Source organism: Bos javanicus, chromosome 8, assembly GCF_032452875.1.
Source record: "Bos javanicus breed banteng chromosome 8, ARS-OSU_banteng_1.0, whole genome shotgun sequence".
NCBI classification, from domain to species: Eukaryota; Metazoa; Chordata; class Mammalia; order Artiodactyla; family Bovidae; genus Bos; species Bos javanicus.
Window position 1 is genome coordinate 25,643,151 of NC_083875.1, and position 19,461 is coordinate 25,662,611.

Here is a 19,461-nt window from a genome sequence, read left to right on the forward strand (position 1 = left end):
TTGGATCTCCTTGCAGTCCAAGGGACTCTCAAGAGTCTTCTCCAACACCACAGTTCAAAAGCACCAATTCTTTGGCGCTCAGCCTTCTTCACAGTCCAACTCTCACATCCATACATGACCACAGGAAAAACCAGAGCCTTGACTAGACAAACCTTTGTTGGCAAAGTAATGGCTCTGCTTTTCAATATGCTATCTAGGTTGGTCATAACTTTTCTTCCAAGGAGTAAGCGTCTTTTAATTTCATGGCTGCAGTCACCATCTGCAGTGATTTTGGAGCCCAGAAAAATGAAGTCTGACACTGTTTCCACTGTTTCCCCATCTATTTCCCATGAAGTGATGGGACCGGATGCCATGATCTTTGTTTTCTGAATGTTGAGTTTTAAGCCAACTTTTTCACTCTCCACTTTCACTTTCATCAAGAGGCTTTTGAGTTCCTCTTCACTTTCTGCCATAAGGGTGGTATCATCTGCATATCTGAGGTTATTGATATTTCTCCCGGCAATCTTGATTCCAGCTTGTGTTTCTTCCAGTCCAGTGTTTCTCATGATGTACTCCGCATATAAGTTAAATAAACAGGGTGACAATATACAGCCTTGCCGTACTCCTTTTCCTATTTGGAACCAGTCTGTTGTTCCATGTCCAGCTCTAACTGTTGCTTCCTGACCTGCATACAAATTTCTCAAGAGGCAGGTCAGGTGGTCTGGTATTCCTATCTCTTTCAGAATTTTCCACAGTTTATTGTGATCCACACAGTCAAAGGCTTTGGCATAGTCAATAAAGCAGAAATAGATGTTTTTCTGGAACTCTTGCTTTTTCCATGATCCAGTGGATGTTGGCAATTTGATCTCTGGTTCCTCTGCCTTTTCTAAAACCAGCTTGAACATCAGGAAGTTCACGGTTCACATACTGCTGAAGCCAGCAATATGTGAACCGTGAACTTCCCGGGAGGAGGGGGACATAAAAATTTTGGACTTCCTAACAGTTATTTTATGGTAGTACTATATTTTGTTTTGAATGACCTGGTGTGTGTAGGAGGGGAAAGAAGACACAATATTTAATTTTTCTAGCTGGGGGCCTCTAGATGTCTTCAGTCCTGTACGAGGGATACATTTTTGCCACGGGTCGGTTTGGAACTTTAAATATGCACAGTATCTCTGTACCTGCAACCTCAGTTAAGTAATTAAGGTAAATGCCTTTGAGTGTTTCCCACAGTTGAAACTCTGGAGCTTGACAAACACAGCCTGCCTCCAGGCTCCTGTGTACTCACCAGCTGCCTCCTCTTGCTCTAGATTCCAGAAGCCGAGGCCGAGGACCTGGCCCCAGCCCTCCCTCGAACCTCCCACCTCTTCTTTCTCCTTTATCTTCCTTGGGAAACAGCTGGGAGGCTGAAGCCTCCGGCGATGTCAGATAACCAGCCCATTCACTCTGGGAAAGGTCCAGAGGACCCCCTACCGGGCTTGGGGCAGTTGCGCACTCACATCATGATTCAAGTCCTTCTCTTTTACATAAGAAAGCACCAGGACTCAGACGCTGAAGATTTGTTTCTTTAAAAAAAAAAAAAAGGCAAAGTACTCCCCAAAACAAAAAACAACAACAAAAACAAAAAAGAGCCCTTATCTCTCAACTTTAAAAAAAAAGCCATTTCGGGGAGTGAGGTTCAAGAGGGAGGGGGCTTGTGTGTACCTATGGCTGATTCTGTGAGAGTTGGACTGTGAAGAAGGCTGAGCGTCGAAGAATTGATGCTTTTGAACTGTGGTGTTGGAGAAGACTCTTGAGAGTCCCTTGGACTGCAAGGAGATCCAAGCAGTCCATTCTAAATTTTAGGAGATCACTCCTGGGTGTTCTTTGGAAGGAATGATGCTAAAGCTGAAACTCCAGTACTTTGGCCACCTCATGTGAAGAGTTGACTCATTGGAAAAGACTCTGATGCTGGGAGGGTTTGGGGGCAGGAGGAGAAGGGGACGACAGAGGGTGAGATGGCTGGATAGCCTCACCGACTTGATGGACATGAGTTTGAATAAACTCCAAGAGTTGGTGATGGACAGGGAGGCCTGGTGTGCTGCGATTCATGGGGTCGCAAGGAGTCGGACAGGACTGGGACAGGACTGAGCGACTGAACTGAACTGAACTGCTGGCCGATTCATGTTGATGTAGGGCAGAAACCAGCCCAATATTGTAAAGCAATTATCCTTTAGTTAAAAACAAACAAAAAGCTATTTTGCACAGTAAACTTAGGCAGCTATCAGACCACAGTGATTTGGGTTTTAGTCTTGCTGGAAGAGTATATTCTCAAGGCCTTTTTGGAAATTCCAATTCAACTTTAAATTAGACAGATGTTGAAGAAACTGACTTTAAAGTAAAAAGAGCAACACAATAGCCCTTCAAACTGGTCCTTTATCCTTTAGAATTTCACAAAACTTTGGAAGTTATTTGTTTGCTATAAATAGCAGTCCAAACGCCATTGTTTCCATTTTTAAAGACAATTCTATTCCCAGAACTGGTGGAAATTAACAGGTTAGTTACGGTGAGTCCCTCGCGGCAACTCCTCCGCTGCCTTTTGGTGGCTGAGTCGTTCAGTTGTGTCTCTTTGTGACTCTTTGTGACACCATAGTCTGTAGCCCGCCAGGCTCCTCTGTCCATGGGATTCTCCAGGCAAGAATTCTGGAGTGGGTTGCCATTTCCTTCTCCAGGGCATCTTCCCGACCCAGGGATTGAACCCTCATCTTCTGAATTACACGCAGATTCTTTAATGCTGAGCCACCGGGGCCCCACTTCCGTTTGCGAAACTACAAAGCCAGCGTGGGCACCCGCCGCATATTTGCACGGGGATCCCCAGCACTCTTGATCCAGGCAGGGCCGCCCCCTACGCCCGGGCAGAAGGCCGGGGGTCACGTGGCACGGGGGCGGACAGGGGCGGGGCGGGTATATATTCCGGCGCGCCGGTCGGTGAGCTGTGAACGCCTCACAGACTCACCGGATCTTCGCGCTTGGGCGTCTGCTGGCTGGTGGGTGCGCGCCCCTCTGCGGTCCCTGTGGCTCGGCCAACGCGGGCTTCGGGCCGGACGCTCGCGGCCTCGCGGCGGTTTCGGGGCCCCGGCTGCTGGGAAGGGGCGGTGTCTGGGGCCTGCGTTTCCACCCTCGCTTTTGTTCTTGATCGAGGCTTGCTTTTCTGCTCGCTGCCTTGGTGCGTTTGTAGCTCCTTGGTTGGGTTGGGGCTAGCAGTTTCCAATCGACCCCAGAGGACATTAGTTAAAAGGAAACGCGTGAAAAAATCGTCTTAAAGCTGAATTTTGTGGGGTACGCGGACGGGCTATTGATAACTGTTCCGCCTTCGGCGTGGTTCTCATTTCTTGTAAAATTGGGACCCTCGGCCGCAGAGTGGCTCCGAAGGGGTTGGTTCTTGCCTTCCCAGCCCTGCTGCTTACCAGTGAGGCTGTTCTGTGTAGGTGTGGGCCGTTGGGGACACTAAAGTGACATTTTAAAACTCCCTGAAAAGTTTCTCAATCCTCGGAGCACCTCCTTACCCTCTGTGCTTAATGTCCCTTGAACTAGTTTCGGTTCTTTGACAAGAAAAGTTTGACTTCCCCCACCCCCATCCCAAAGTGCTCCATCTTGATCGGCCTGACTGCCCAAGATATCTTCTTCTTGAAATATCTCTCTAGTTTTTACATGGATGTTACCTGGTTAGCATTTTTGTGGATAGATCTTTTTCTTCAAAAGGTGTCTCTAATGTCCCGGTGGGGAAAGCATTGAATTGAACACTTCAAGTTGGTATATTGTACCCATGAGCTCTGAAGCCTTCTTTTAGGACTTGTCTGCCCAGGGGAGACCTCTGAGAGTCAGAGGGTGGGAGCAGTGCAGACTCCACTGACTGTATCTTGAATTTTGCTCACTTGAAACCTGGGGTTGGAGAATTAATCTGGGAATCTTGTCACAGTGTTTTGAAATAAGCTTCTCTTCTGCAGATTTCTTCTTTCTCCAGCAAGAAAGATGGCATCTGTTGCAGTTGAACCACAACTGGTATGATTTATAAATAGACGGATGATTCTTGATTCCTTTCCCCACCAGCCCTGTTTTGTAGACATTAACTCCTCCCTCCCTCTTGGTTGCAGAGTGTGGTGACCAGGGTGGCCAACCTCCCCTTGGTGAGCTCCACGTATGATCTGGTCTCCTCGGCTTACATCAGTACAAAGGATCAGTATCCTTACTTGAAGTCTCTATGTGAGATGGCAGAGAAGGGCATGAAGACCATCACTTCTGTGGCTGTGACCAGCGCGCTGCCAATCATCCAAAAGTTAGAGCCACAAAGTGAGTTTTCATTTTGGCCTCAAAATTTAGTCCCATATAGTCATTGAGAGTGAGCGCAAAGCTGGTTTGAATAATGAAGGCTAGCCTTACGGCCTGAGCTTTCATCAGTTAGGGAATCCTCAGCCTTTCCTGAGACACATAACTGCCTTTTCTGAGAACTGCCAGGTGATGCTCATTGTTATAGAAGGCCTGCTTCAGAGCAATGGCAAATATGATATTAAAAGAAATTCCCCAGAGATGTTTCTCTGTTGGCAAGTGAGATCAAACAGGGAATCAGTGAGTAAACTGAAATAACTGTCTTCCTTGGGACTACACAGTATACATGAACTGCTTTAAAAAGAAATCACTATACAAATTGCCCACTTAAAGTGTACCATTCAGTGGCTTTTAGTATATTCACCGTGTTGTTCAGGCATCACCGTGATCAATCTTAGAACACTGTCATCTCTCCAGAAAGAAACTTCATACCACTTTCTGTTTGGGATGAGGAAGAAGTCCTGGAAATGAGAGCGGTAATGGTTGCACAATATTATGAATGAACAATATTGTGAGTCCCAGTGAATTGTACACCTAAAAATAGTTAAAATGGTGAAGTTTGTTTTGTATATTTTACCATATTTTTAAAAAAAAGAAACCTTATTCTCAATCACTCCACCACCCCCGCCCCCTTCCCCAACCTTAGGCAACTACTAATCTATTTTCTCTATAGATTTGCATATCCTGGACATGTAATATAAATGGAATCATAAAACACGTGGTCTTTTGTGACTGGCTAGTTTTCACTTAGCATAATGTTTCCAAATTTCATTCAAATTGTAGCATCATGTCAGTATTTCATTTCTTTTTAATATGGAATAATTTAATATTCTGTTGTGTGGATATATCATTTTCATGTATCAGTTGATGTTCGGGTTGCTTCTAACTTTTGCCTATCATGAGCAATGAATGCTAATGCGAACACTTGTACACAGGTTTTTGTGTGGACATATGTTCTTTCATATATATACTTAGGAGTGGAATTTTCAGTTTCTCAACATTTATTATCTGTTTTGGAATAAGGGATTAAATCATTCTGTCAAATTTTTACATCATGGACTTTTAGGATCATGGGGAGCCTTTTAGTAGCTTTCCAACTCTGCTACTCCCCAAATGTTGGGAGTTGGTGGGGGAGCTTGGACTAAAATCTGGGTCTTGTTAGGGAGATCCAGGGTGCTGTTAGCACAGTTTCCTGGTGATAACCCCAAATATACTGCCACTTACTGAATTAAGTGTAGGTAGAAATTAGACTAGCATGGAAATGCTAATTCTGAGGGTTTTTAGATACCTCATTCCCTGAATGAGGATTCGGGCGAAGCCTGGCTTCTCTTAACTTAGGGGACAACTGATGAGGAAGAGGCTTCCTGGCCACCTACCTTCTTGGCTTGTCACTGCCTCAGCTTGCTGCTCCCCCACCCCCACCACACACACACATCCTTATTTCCCTGTCAGTAGAAGGAAGCTGCTGGAAACCTGGCAAGGATCTCTTTTCTGAACTTGAGAAACCAGACAAAGCATTGTGTGGTAAACTAAAATAAATATTTTTTGCTGTTTTTCCACAGTAAGAATAAAGGTTCAAGTTATGTGTTCACTCTTACCAGACTGTTAACATTTTCACCACTTGTGATTCTTCTAGTTGCTGTTGCCAATACCTATGCCTGTAAGGGGCTAGACAGGATTGAGGAGAAGCTGCCTATTCTGAATCAGCCAACAAACCAGGTGAGCTTGGGACAAGAGTGCTGAGGCTTGCCACCTCACATTTTTTAAGTTTTATCTGTTTAATACAGATTGTTGCAGGCCACAAACAGGCAGTACTTATTTGTTCCAACCTTGAATATATTTTTGAAAGAGTAATGACCACTCTCGTACTTCCTGAACTGTTGTTAGGTTGTCTTAAGAAGCAGAGATGAGCTATCCACCTTTGGGCCAGACTTTAGTCTAATCTCTGTTAAATTTGTGGCTTCATCTCTGCAGGTGAAATTGCTTCCTTAAATCACTGAGTCCTGTGTGGTATTGGATAAATGCAGAGGTGGTGAATAGAAGCTTTTCTTACTTGGTATCTGAGAGCACAGCCAGTAGAATGGAGAACTGGTACTTCTGTGTGTCGGCCTGGGGTAGTGTGCCTGGTACCTCTGTCTCTGCTTACAGGCATGTATGAGGGGCTCAGTAGAAGCATCTCGGTGGAAAATGCCATTTTTCTCTAGAGTTCCACTTGTGCCTCACTACAGGTTCATCTAGTTTAAAACAAAGAAAAAACCTCGACAAGTTTTTTATCCAGTTCCCGCTTTTGGTCTCCCGACAACCTTTTGAGTGGTGGCAGGTAGGGCATTTATACCTGTTAAGGGAATTGAGGCTCATCCACTCTCAGTTACTTGTCCAAGACCCACAACTAGAAAGTAAAAGGGCCAGATTCATCCTTTAACTCTTCAGCTGTGCTGCCTTAGTGAAGACCTTTCTATAGGTATCTGTGCCCATGTTTCTCACCAGCCAGATGGCCTGCTTTTTTTCCCCATAGGTTGTGGCCAATGCCAAAGGGGCTATGACTGGGGCAAAAGATGCTGTGACGACTACTGTGACCGGGGCCAAGGATTCTGTGGCCAGCACAATCACGGGGGTGGTGGACAGGACCAAGGGAGCTGTGACTGGTAGTGTGGAGAAGACCAAGTCTGTGGTCAGTGGCAGCATTAACACAGTCCTACGAAGTCGGGTGATGCAGCTGATGAGCAGTGGAGTAGAAAATGCACTCACCAAATCAGAGCTGCTGGTAGACCAGTACCTCCCTCTTACCAAGGATGAACTAGGTAACTGGATTTTTGCCTTGAAATAATGTGTTGTTTCTTTCCTTTTTTGCCACGCCATGCTGCTTATGGGATTTCAGTTCCCTGACCAAGAATTGAACCCGGGCCATGGCAGTGTAAGTCCAGAACCCTGACTACTAGGCCACCAAGGAACTTCTTCCAGTGTTTTATATCTTAAAGCAATTTTTCTAAATAGCTTCATTGAGATATACTTTATATACCAAAAAAATTCAACCTGTTTTCCTCCTACATGTTTGGTTGCATGAGCCTCACCACAATCCAGTTGTAGAATATTTTTATCACCCCCAAAGGTAAAAGTTCTGTCACCCCCAAAGAGTAAAGCTCATGATCTTTCATGCCTGTTGACAGTCAGTCTCCATTCCCCCATCCCACACCCGCTGTCCGCATGTGTGGGTTCTCAGTTACTCAGTTGTGTCCAATGCTTTGTGACCCCATGGGCTGTAGCCCATTAGGCTCCTTTGTCGATGGGATTCTCCAGGCAAGAATACTGGAGTGGGTTGCCCTTCCCTTCTCCAGGGGATCTTCCCAACCCACGGATCAAACCCGGGTCTCTTGGATTGCAGGCGGATTCTTTTGTACATAGTAATTTTTGAAACTTCCAGAGAAATTAACCTAAGGAAATACTTTCTACAAATGAATTGCCCTTTGTGGGCTACTATATGGGATTATTAAATATTCAGTGCTTACTGTGTGCCAGGGAAGACACTCTGGTGGGAAGAGACCTGTGTCAATGACGTGTCACAGTGATGTGTTCTGGGTTGCTAAGCCCAGTAGCAGATAGGAGCCATCTTGGGCAAAGGGGTGCATAATTACCAGATGGGTGGGTGGAATCAACAAAGACAAGATCCAAGTTAAGAGTTTAAGCCTTGTTACTTAGAGCACTTAGAGCTGTGATCCCTAAGGCTTCCTTTTTTCCCCCCCTTTTTTATAACTTCAGAAAAAGAAGCCAAAAAAGTGGAAGGATTCGATATGGTTCAGAAGCCGAGTTACTATGTTAGACTGGGATCTCTGTCCACCAAGCTGCGCTCACGGGCCTACCAGCAGGCCCTTTGTAGGGTTGAAGAAGCTAAGCGAAAAGGCCAGGAGACCATTTCTCAGCTCCATTCCGCCTTCAACCTGGTGAGTACAACTTCATTCAAAGGTAGCGGAAGTGAGTTCATTTATCTCCAGGGTTAGGATAAACGTAATCATAAAATCCAAGAATTTTAATCTTACATTATGAACAATCCAGTAGAAAAATGGGCCAAGAGCACATAGAAAACTCACAGAAAAGGAAGTATATAATTAGCTGAATACATGAAGCGGTGTTAATCTTACGCTGAGTGGTCAGATTACTGATTTCCTTTCCTGTCTGGTGGCGTTTGCAAAGCTAGATTCTGTGGGTGATGGTGTAGAGGAGAGGTATACTTGTGTTTTTTTACTTCTGGAGGATTTAAGGGAAAGAGGAAAGTTAGAGACACACCTGTGCCTGGAGCAGCTTTTCTCCTAGAAATGTATATTCATTCAGAGTTGCAAAAGAGTATAAACAATGCACATTAACTAATAGACTGATTACATTGACACATCACAAAAGACTACTGAGTAGCCTTGAAGGATTGCCAAGTTACAGAACAGTATGCATTGTTCAGCCATTAGAAACCAGTTTACTCTTGGAAGGGGAAGTAGGTGGCTGGCAACAGGGAAGAGGAAGTTTAAGTTCCTTTCTCTTTCATAATTGTGTATTACACACATGTTAAATTTCAGTTGCCGTACCTGTGTTAAACCGGAGGGAAATTGGAGATAGTGGTTTAATAAATAAGAGGCAGTTAAGTCCTATGGCTGCTTGGCTGACTTATACATAATGATAACAAGTAACAATGCTCTTGGGCTTCTCTGGTGGCTCAGATGGAAAAGAATCTGTTTGTAATGCAGGAGACCCAGGTTCAATCCCTGGTTTGGGAGTATCCCCCAGAGTAGGGAATGGCAACCCACTCTAGTATTCTTGCCTGAAGAATCCCATGGACAGAGGAACCTAGCAGGCTACAGTCCACCGGGTCCAAATAATCCGACATGATTGAGCAACTTACACAGGGCAGAACAGAACAGTGCTATCTCTGATACGCTATCAGAGATAGCCACAATGCTATCAGAGATATCTCCTTAAATACCAAGAACTTCTGTAAGTATTGATGATGGCTGGTTTACATCATAGACCTGAGAACAGGCTAATATGAATATCTATTAATAGTTGGTTCTTTGTCTTCTTCCAACATGTTCTAGATTGAACTTGCCAGGAAGAATGTGCATAATGCCAACCAGAAAATTCAGGATGCTCAGGATAAGCTCTATCTGTCCTGGCTGGAGTGGAAGAGAAGCATCGGCTACGATGATACAGATGAATCCCACTGTGCTGAGGTGAGACATGTGGGACAGGGTCATCCACTACAGAGTGTGTCGAAATTCTTACCAGGCACCTCAGCGTTCTTATTATTCTTCTTAGAATATTCTTCTCTAGCAAAAGTTGAACAATACAGGATACACACGTTGCTTGTTATGTGATAGAAGCAAAACTGTGCAGTAACTTTAACAACTTACAGATAGGTATATTGCCCCAATCAGGACACAACTACCTGAGAAACAGGCATTTCCCTCATAAAAGGTACAAGCTAAGTGAATACAGGTATCTTTACTGCATAGTGGGTTTTTTTGATAGTATAAATAGAGTTGCTATGAAAATGCTTTGTAGGAAGGGTACTGACTCAACCTTGGAGTGAGGATGGGTGAATCAGATGGTTTGCTGGAAGAGATGAGTGGTCAGTTGAGACCTAAGGGGTGAATAAACTAGGTGAAAGGGCATTAAAGGGGTGAATGTTCCAGACAGAAGAAATATCATATTGTAGTCCTAGAAAGTGGTTCTTTATCTTCCAAAAGCTAATACACACTTGCCCTTGAAAGTAACATTAATCATTTGTTTACATCATATCTCACTTGAAGAAAGAACATTCCAGTTGTCCTACTAATGTGGAGGGTATTTTCCTTCTGTCTGGTCTCCCCTGTTACGTTTCTTCTGCTTAAGACCATGAACTTCGAAGCCTCAGGCAGTAGTTCAAGTCCCAACTCAGCCATTTCCCAGCTGTTATCTGGGGCATAGCTTATGTTCTACCTGTGGTGTACCTAGTCACTCAGTCGTGTCCAACTCTGCGACCCCATGGACTGTAGCCCACCAGGCTCCTCTGTCCATGGGCATTCTCCAGGCAAGAATACTGGAGTTGCCATGCCGTCCTCCAGAGGATCTTTCCAACCCAGGGATTGGACCCAGGTCTCCTGCATTGCTGGCGGATTCTTTACCGTCTGAACCACAAGGGAAGCCCAAGAATACTAGAGTGGGTAGCCTATCCCTTCTCCAGGGGATCTTCCCCACCCAGGAACTGAACCAGAGTCTCCTGCATTGCAGGCAGATTCTTTACCAGAGCTACCTGGGAAGCTCTATGTTCTGCCTATGAGATGTGAAAGAATACTGCCACGCTCAGGGATGTTGTGAGAATTTTAAAAAGCTAAAGAATCCACATGTGTGGTGGACATATCCCAGCTGAATGTACGTGAACTAAGTCACACATGTTGAATCCACTGCTCATTCTTAAACTTGTCTTACTTTCAGCACGTTGAGTCACGTACTCTTGCTATTGCCCGGAACCTGACTCAGCAGCTCCAGACCACGTGCCACACCCTCCTGTCCAACATCCAGGGGTTACCACAGAACATTCAAGATCGGGCCAACCACTTGGGGGTGATGGCTGGTGACATCTACTCTGTGTTTCGCAATGCTGCCTCCTTTAAAGAAGTGTCTGATGGCCTCCTCGCTTCCAGCAAGGGGCAGCTGCAGAAAATGAAGGAGTCTTTAGATGATGTGATGGATTATCTTGTTAACAACACACCCCTCAACTGGCTGGTAGGTCCCTTTTATCCCCAGGTGACCGAGTCTGAGAGTGCTCAGGCCCCAGGTACAACCAGGAGGCCTGGCAGGTGGAGTAGAAAACACCCTAAACCCGTCCCTGTCAGCAATGCAGAGGGCAGCCAGCCAGATGACAGCTCCTCTTGAGCTGACACCTGCTAGACAGGTCTGAAGTAGGCAGGCAGCTAATGAGGCAAAAGTCTCCACTTCAGTCATTTCCAACTGGCATAAAGAGCTATGAAGTTTCTGCATTAGTGCATAAGTTCTGTTACTTAACCTGGCTGGAAAAAAAAGAATAACAGAGTGGTCAGAGCCTGTCCAGAACTCGCACATGTTTCAGGGTGTTTATGGCCTCATGCTTTTGCTACTTACTGTTGCTGTCTGTCTGTACTGAATAAAAACACCTTCATGTAGGCTGTTGTATGAATTGGGGTCTGCTCTGAGCAGGCCTCAACTCTGGTTTGTCTCACAATGCATGCTTGTGTACCCTGTATTTTTTATCTTTTCATAAAGAAGTGCCTCCTTTGAATTCAATAAAATTCACTGCAGAATAGATCGGTTTTATGCTGTGTGTTACATGTGCTTTTTGTGTGGCTTTCTTGGAACTGCTTTGCCTCCTTGACAGGGTTTTTAATACATATGAATTCAAATGGCCTGGGGGCAGGGGCCAGTTGGTATAAACATTGGAAGAGTGATGTTAAAAATGGAATGTTTGATAACAAAAGCTAATGTTCCTTTAAGAATGGTATTAGGGGGTGGTGGTGGTTCCTTTCATTTAATGACTGTTTACTGGACCCCTGAAAGCATGTTTTTAAACCAGTAGAAGGAGGTACATAAGTACATAAGTACCTGACTGCTTTGCTGAAAAGAAATCAGCCGAGAGGAAGCACATGAGTGACTGTTTGCATCAGTCTCATGTAAAAGTAGCGTCATTTCTTGCTAAGGGGCCATCTCACATGTATGGAATGAGATTGTTCAGTGTCCAGTCCTAGCTGGACTTAATGTACCATGTTGTCACTTTGGTAGAAAGGCACTAACCTTGGTGGGTGAGGTACCTTTAGAAGACCCCATGAAGATAATTAGAAAAAGGAAGACTTTGAACCCCCTGTAGAAAGGAGTTCCTATTACCTCCTGCCTAGGGTGTTCAGGCTTCTAATCCCCTTAGTGTGGGTTGATTATGTAGGAAATATAGACCTCCTCATAACAAAGCTGCAGTATGCCAAACCTTTTCAAAAAAAGCCAATCTTAGAACTTGTGAAATAGAGCTAAATACTGAAGGCCTGCCCTGCCCTTCAGTAGAACCGAAGTCTAAGTCAAAATTTGTCTCCTTTTTTTACCCTGCTTCACCCTCGTCTCCCCATGAAGACAAGGAAGCAGCATACAGCTTTACATGCACTTACGTGAATGAGCTATCAAACCTTACTAAGTTAGAGAACTAATTTTTTTCCCCTGAGGTAACTCCAGGAGTCAGTAAACGTGAGCTCAGTTGGAAGGACTCCCTGAGATACTTGAAGTGAAGGAGCTTCTGGTTTCTGGAAAAGGGGACTGTCATGATTGATGGGCTTCCAGGGTGGAGCCTATCCATGCTCTCGCCTTCCTGTCCCTAGTGAGTGGCTTTTCTAGAGACTCTTCCTCTTAAAATTTTTTTTTCTTTTTTAGTCCAAATTGTACAGGACCCTGCTATCATTTGCCTGGGAACTTCAAGGGTGGTATTTTATGGCTGATTGTGATTGGTCGGAAAGTTCATATATTGGAAAGTTCATATACTACAGCTGTACACAGGCTTCCTTATACTGAACTATACTTTCTGGTTCCCCTTCGTAAGAGTAATAGCACCTACTGAATTGCCTATGAAAAGGAGACAGATCTCAAAGCTGTTCTAAGTGAGCAAGACAGAATATAAAGCAGACTTCTCTTAGCTCCTGGAAGAACACCACTGACTTTGCTTTTACCACGAGCACACTGTCATGGTTTTGTCTGTCTGACTTTGTGTCTCAAGTTTGTGCCTACATGCGTGTCATTTTGTTGTCTACATGTCTCAAAATGCATGGTGTCCTTGCTTTATTGTTGGATAAACTAGCAGTTTTAGTTTAACAGACTTTCCCCCAAGGAGGACAATTATTTTGAGGGGGAAAAAACTGTCTAAGCCTAGATGGTAAAGAAAAACCCGAATGAACGTTTTGGCAAACCCAGTATCTTCTCCCATTCAACAGGTTGCTTTTTAATTTTGTTGAAAGTTTCCTTCACTATGCAAAAGCTTTTTAGTTTGATTTGGTCCCATTTGTTTACTTTTGCTTTTGTTGTCATTGCCTAAGGAGACAGATCAAAGAAAGTAATACTAAGACTGATGTCAAGGAAACACAGGCGTGTGTGTTAGTCACGCAGTCATGTCTGACTCCTTGTGACCCACGGAGGCTCCTCCATCCATGGAATTCTCCAGACAAGAATACTGGAGTGGGTTGCCATTTCCTTCTTCAGGGGACCTTCCCTACCCAGGGGTCAAACCTGGGTCTCCTGCATTGCAGGCAGACTCTTTACATCTGAGCCACAATTATTTTCTATTTTAAAATCAGTCTGTTTTCCTGACTCTGTGTCATGTTTATGAGCACTGCATGTACATACACGTTTACCGGCAAGTAAAACTCCTCCAGATGCTGTTTTTATTTCTGTAGTAGCCCCACCTACAGTGCCACCTTCTGGAAAATTATCTTAGTAAATATAGAAATCAAGGAGGTTTATAAGTGAGTGGTGCCCTCTTATGGTTGTATGGTGAACAACCTGCAAAAATGATGTAACTCCCTGGAACCCTGGCACAGGCACTTGGATTTCTTGAATGTCTTTGCAGGGAGGGACTGTTATTATCTCATTTGTTTTATAGTAAGCATATTATTCTGAGTTTGGCCTCTGAATGCCAGATGGGCAAGAGTCTCCTCATACTCCTTCCAAACTATAGTTTTTTATGTCGGTGAAAAGAAATTTATTTTTTAAGTCTGCAAAGTGATTTCTCTTGTGCCACATTTCTGAAAACCCTATGAAGGTGGTCAAGCACAATCACTACATTCTTTTTTTTTTTAATTAAAAAAAAAATGGGGGGCGCTCCATGTGTCATGTGGGATCTTAGTTCCCTGACTAGGAATCAAACCTGAGCCCCCTGCATTGGAAGCACAGTGTCTTGGCCACTGGACCACCAGGGCAGTCCCAACCACCACATTTTCAATTAAACTCACCAAATAAACTTGATAGACTATGGCTGCCTCTTTACTGCCCCACCCTTTTCTTTCCCAAGCCCACCAAATAGGTTTTGGTGATGGTCAAAAATAATGAAAATTAGATACTCTGACTCATTCTAGATATATGGAAAGTGAATTATTCATATGGTTCTCCCAAAACATCTCATGGACTAGAGCCCCTGTTCTTGGTGGTGGTGGAGGCTTTTTTCCTAACCCACAAGTGTGAAATCTCCAATCTTCTGCAAAGAACTCTACCTTAGGCCAGTAGTTCCTGATCTGTAGGTGACTTTGGAGGTTTATGTGTGTGACAGGGTGGTATTTAAGAAACTAAAGAGAATTAAAGCTATTCTTTATTGAGTACCTTTTACAAGCTAGGCCCATGCAATCTTTACTTACTCCTCACTTGGCAACACAATCAATTAGGAATTTTCCTCACTTGACTGGTGAGAAAACTGAGGTTGAAAAGAGACAAGTGGCAGAGTAGGGATTTAGTCCAATGTGTTACTGATGTCAAAGTGCTTGTTTTTTCTATTCTAGCAATCTAGCCTCTGATAGGAGAAAACTGCTTGCTTAGGACTCAAAAAATCCCTCTCTATTTTCTTGTGTTGTAGCTTCCTGTTCTATTCTACATTTATTAAAACTACTGATAGTGGAAATTAAAATATACATTTAATAGGAATAGATTGGAAGAGAGAGGTGAGCAAGGTACATCTTTTAACCTAAAAAGAATAAAATTGCAATTGTTGACTTGCCTGGCTGCTGCCCTGCATCAATTTATCAGTGTTGTCATCGGTGTATCAGTGTTGTTGGCTTTTGTGGGTGTCAGGTTGGGTATAATCTTTGCGAAGTGAAAATTCATGAAGATCTGGAGTGTAGTTTGATCTCCCCAGACAGCCTCAGGAATAAATAGTGGAAGTCTTTATACCTCAGTCTGGACTGTCCTCTGAGCACCTGGGTTTTTAGGGAAAAGTGCAGTAGGGGCCACAGTCAGGCAGGTAAGAGACCCAATAAAAAAAAAGATTCTCTCTTCATGTATTTTTAAAAACTATTTTAAAAAATATTGTGGCAAAATATACATAACATAGGCCTTCCCAGGTGGTGCTAGTGGTAAAGAACCTGCCCGCCAATACACAAGACATAAGAGACTTGAGTTCAATTGCTGGGTCCGGAAGATCCCCTGGAAGAGGGCACAACAACCCACTCCAGTATTCTTGCCTGCAGAATTCCATGGACAGAGGACCCTGGTGGGCTAAAGGGTCTATTGGGTTGCACAGAGTCAGACACAACCGAAGTGACTTAGCACACATGCATACGTACCATCAAGTTAGATGGTCATCTTAGCTATTTTAAAGTATACAGTTCATTGGTATTGAGTACATTTGCAGTGTTCTGCAGCCATCACCACTACCCATTTCTAGAGCTATATCATTATCCCAAGCATAAAGGTTGTACCTATTAGGTGCTAACTCCTCATTCTCCCTTCCATCTGTTTTTTGGTGGTTGTTGTTGTTAGTTATTTTGTCTCCATTAGGTAATCAGCTAGTTTTTTTTCTTCTGCTATCAAGATTTAGCCTTTAGTAACTTATTATACACCCACTCCAGTGTTCTTGCCTGGAGAATCCCAGGGACAGGGGAGCCTGGTGGGCTGCCGTCTATGGGGTCGGACACGACTGAAGTGACTTAGCAGCAGCAGCAGCAACTTATTATACCTTTTCTGCTTCTAGTCATCTGTTAGTTAAGAAATACTACTTTGCTTATCATAATTGTATGTAAAGTAAGAGTTAATCAAACTTCTTATCCCTAAAAGGCTTATGTAGACAAGAGCTAGGGTTTTGTGATGGCTGTTTCAACTATTCAAAACCTTTTGCTTCTTCAGTTCCTAGACATTTTCCAAACTGTTTATAGTATTGGAAATCAGAACATGGAAAAGTGGAGTATTATTGTTCTTAAGAGAATAATAGATGAATAAACAGAAATGCTTCATAGCTTGTAATTTCAAAAGCTTTCATTTCATATGTTCTACCACTAGTTGGTTGCCTCTTAAAGAGACGTTTCTTAGTTATAATATGAATGAATTGTGGGGATAAGACTATAAACATCTTCAAGAAAGCATAGCCACCGAGAAAGTAAAGTTCATGTATTAATTTGTGTTTCTAAGAGCTCAGCTGGAATTGACAGCTCATTTCTTTAGTGTTTGGTTTAATATCCAAGATTTTTTTTTTTTACAGGCACTTGATTTCAGTATCACAGACTTCACATCTGAGACTGATGAAATTCCAGATATTATAGCTTTGGAAGAGGAGGATGGACCAAATCATTCTCATGCTAATGGCCCTGAGCCTTCTCAGGGCAAAATGTTGAATAACTAACAAGAAAAATCTCCATTTGCTGAATATGCAGTTTGTGTCACACTAAACTTCATGTTTGCTTGTGTTCATTCCTGTGGCTTTAGGGATTAATTGTTAGGGGTTAATCTCTTTTTTTGACTACTTGGTCTTAATTGTAATGAAACCCTGATTGACCCAATCTTTTGTAACAGATTCTAGTTCTGCATTATATATTATTTTATATAATTCTTCAAAGTTTAATCATAAAAATGCCTATAATAAAAAATGGGCTCTTGAATCAGTGTTGTTTTTTTTTTCCAAACTGATATATTGAACTGTTTTCTTTTCCTTCTCGGATTCATTCCTGTTGCATCTGGTAACAGCATCTTTATGTCTTTTGGTAGGGGGAGAAGGGGTTGTCTCAGTGTGTCTGTTAGTCAAGGATTTTTTTGTTTCCCCCTGGCCTGGGGGTAGGCATATGACTAAAAACAGGTCAAATGAGAGGAAGCATATCATGATGGGTAAAGGCTCAGACTCTGGGTTCTAATCTTGGCCCTGTCACTTATTAGCTATATGACCTTAAACTTAGTTTTTCTGTACCTCAAGTTCCTCATCTATAAGGATAATAGTAAGGATAATTGTAGGTTTATTATGAAGCATAAACATTTGGAAAATCTTAGAGCAATGCCTGGCACAGAACAGCATTACATAAGTATTAGTTAAGAAAATTGTACAAACAATGGTTAGCCCATTGAGGAACATCCCTACTGTCTAGATTGTAATTCTGAAATACCTTTTCCCATTAAGAGAAAGCAGTGTGTCTTGGAGAAATGGCTGATTCCAGGTCTGGGGCAGGAAATGCACAAAATGAGCCTTGAACTTCTTGCTATTTCAGGTAGAAAAGAAGCTGATTTGAAGAAGTTCCCATTGACTAAAGATGGAACAATCTGAACTTCAATAAGAATAATTGCAGTAGATTAAATATTTGATGGTGTTCACATTTGATGGGATTCAAAGATATCATTATATACACACACACACACACAAAACCTAATAACCTAATTGGTCACTTTTGGGGGATGATAGCAAACCAACTCATTATCTTGGAAACTGGTAAATAAAATGAAAGAATCAAGAATTTATCCTTCTTTATGTCTTCGCTCCTAGGTAAACAAATAGTAAATGAGGGGAAAAGTCTCTCATAAAAGTATTCCTATTCCCAGCAACCAAAGATGGAGAAGCTCTATACAGTCAGCAAAAACAAGACCAGGAGCTGACTGTGGCTCAGACCATGAACTCCTTATTGCCAAATTCAGACTTAAATTGAAGAAAGTAGGGAAAACCACTAGACCAGTCAGGTATGACCTAAATCAAATCCTTTATGATTATACAGTGGAAGTGAGAAATAGATTTAAGGGACTAGATCTGATAGATAGAGTGCCTGATGAACTATGGAATGAGGTTCGTGACATTGTACAGGAGACAGGGATCAAGACCATCCCCATGGAAAAGAAATGCAAAAAAGCAAAATGGCTGTCTGGGGAGGCCTTACAAATAGCTGTGAAAAGAAGAGAAGCGAAAAGCAAAGGAGAAAAGGAAAGATAAGCATCTGAATGCAGAGTTCCAAAGAATAGCAAGGAGAGATAAGAAAGCCTTTCTCAGTGATCAGTGCAAAGAAATAGAGGAAAACAACAGAATGGGAAAGACTAGGGATCTCTTCAAGAAAATCAGAGATACCAAGGGAACATTTCATGCAAAGATGGGCTCGATAAAGGACAGAAACGGTATGGACCTAACAGAAGCAGAAGATATTAAGAAGAGATGGCAAGAATACATAGAAGAACTGTACAAAAAAGATCTTCAATACCCAGATAATCACGATGGTGTGATCACTGACCTAGAGCCAGACATCCTGAAATGTGAAGTCAAGTGGGCCTTAGAAAGCATCACTACGAACAAAGCTAGTGGAGGTGATGGAATTCCAGTTGAGCTATTTCAAATCCTGAAAGATGATGCTGTGAAAGTGCTGCACTCAATATGCCAGCAAATTTGGAAAACTCAGCAGTGGCCACAGGACTGGAAAAGGTCAGTTTTCATTCCAATCTCAAAGAAAGGCAATGCCAAAGAATGCTCAAACTACCGCACAATTGCACTCATCTCACACGCTAGTAAAGTAATGCTCAAAATTCTCCAAGCCAGGCCTCAGCAATATGTGAACTGTGAACTTGCAGATGTTCAAGCTGGTTTTAGAAAAGGCAGAGGAACCAGAGATCAAATTGCCAACATCCCCTGGATCATCGAAAAAGCAAGAGAGTTCCAGAAAAGCATCTATTTCTGCTTTATTGACTATGCCAAAGCCTTTGACTGTGTGGATCACAATAAACTGTGGAAAATTCTGAAAGAGATGGGAATACCAGACCACCTGACCTGCCTCTTGAGAAATTTGTATGCAGGTCAGGAAGCAACAGTTAGAGCTGGACATGGAACAACAGACTGGTTCCAAATAGGAAAAGGAGTACGTCAAGGCTGTATATTGTCACCCTGTTTATTTAACTTATATGCAGAGTACATCATGAGAAACACTGGACTGGAAGAAACACAAGCTGGAATCAAGATTGCCGGGAGAAATATCAATAACCTCAGATATGCAGATGACACCACCCTTATGGCAGAAAGTGAAGAGGAACTCAAAAGCCTCTTGATGAAAGTGAAAGTGGAGAGTGAAAAAGTTGGCTTAAAGCTCAACATTCAGAAAACTAAGATCATGGCATCTGGTCCCATCATTTCATGGCAGATAGATGGGGAAACAG

General features: G+C 42.9%; 1 protein-coding gene across 3 annotated transcripts; it reads left to right on the top strand.

Annotated features, from left to right (window-relative positions):
- Positions 1 to 2,849: 2,849 nt before the first annotated feature.
- On the top strand, positions 2,850 to 16,949 carry PLIN2 (perilipin 2). Of its 3 annotated transcripts, XM_061425207.1 has the most exons (9): positions 2,901 to 3,005; positions 3,966 to 4,020; positions 4,113 to 4,308; positions 5,981 to 6,063; positions 6,860 to 7,145; positions 8,101 to 8,282; positions 9,423 to 9,557; positions 10,801 to 11,091; positions 16,553 to 16,949. In XM_061425207.1, exons 2-9 carry the CDS (start codon positions 3,991 to 3,993, stop codon positions 16,691 to 16,693), a joined length of 1,344 nt encoding a protein of 447 aa, XP_061281191.1. In that variant the 5' UTR covers positions 2,901 to 3,005; positions 3,966 to 3,990; the 3' UTR covers positions 16,694 to 16,949. The 3 variants fall into 3 exon arrangements, with proteins under 3 accessions (XP_061281188.1, XP_061281191.1, XP_061281190.1); XM_061425204.1 differs by lacking the exon at positions 16,553 to 16,949 and having other exon boundaries at positions 2,850 to 3,005; positions 10,801 to 11,649; XM_061425206.1 differs by lacking the exon at positions 16,553 to 16,949 and having other exon boundaries at positions 2,959 to 3,184; positions 10,801 to 11,649.
- The last annotated feature ends 2,512 nt before the right edge of the window (positions 16,950 to 19,461 follow it).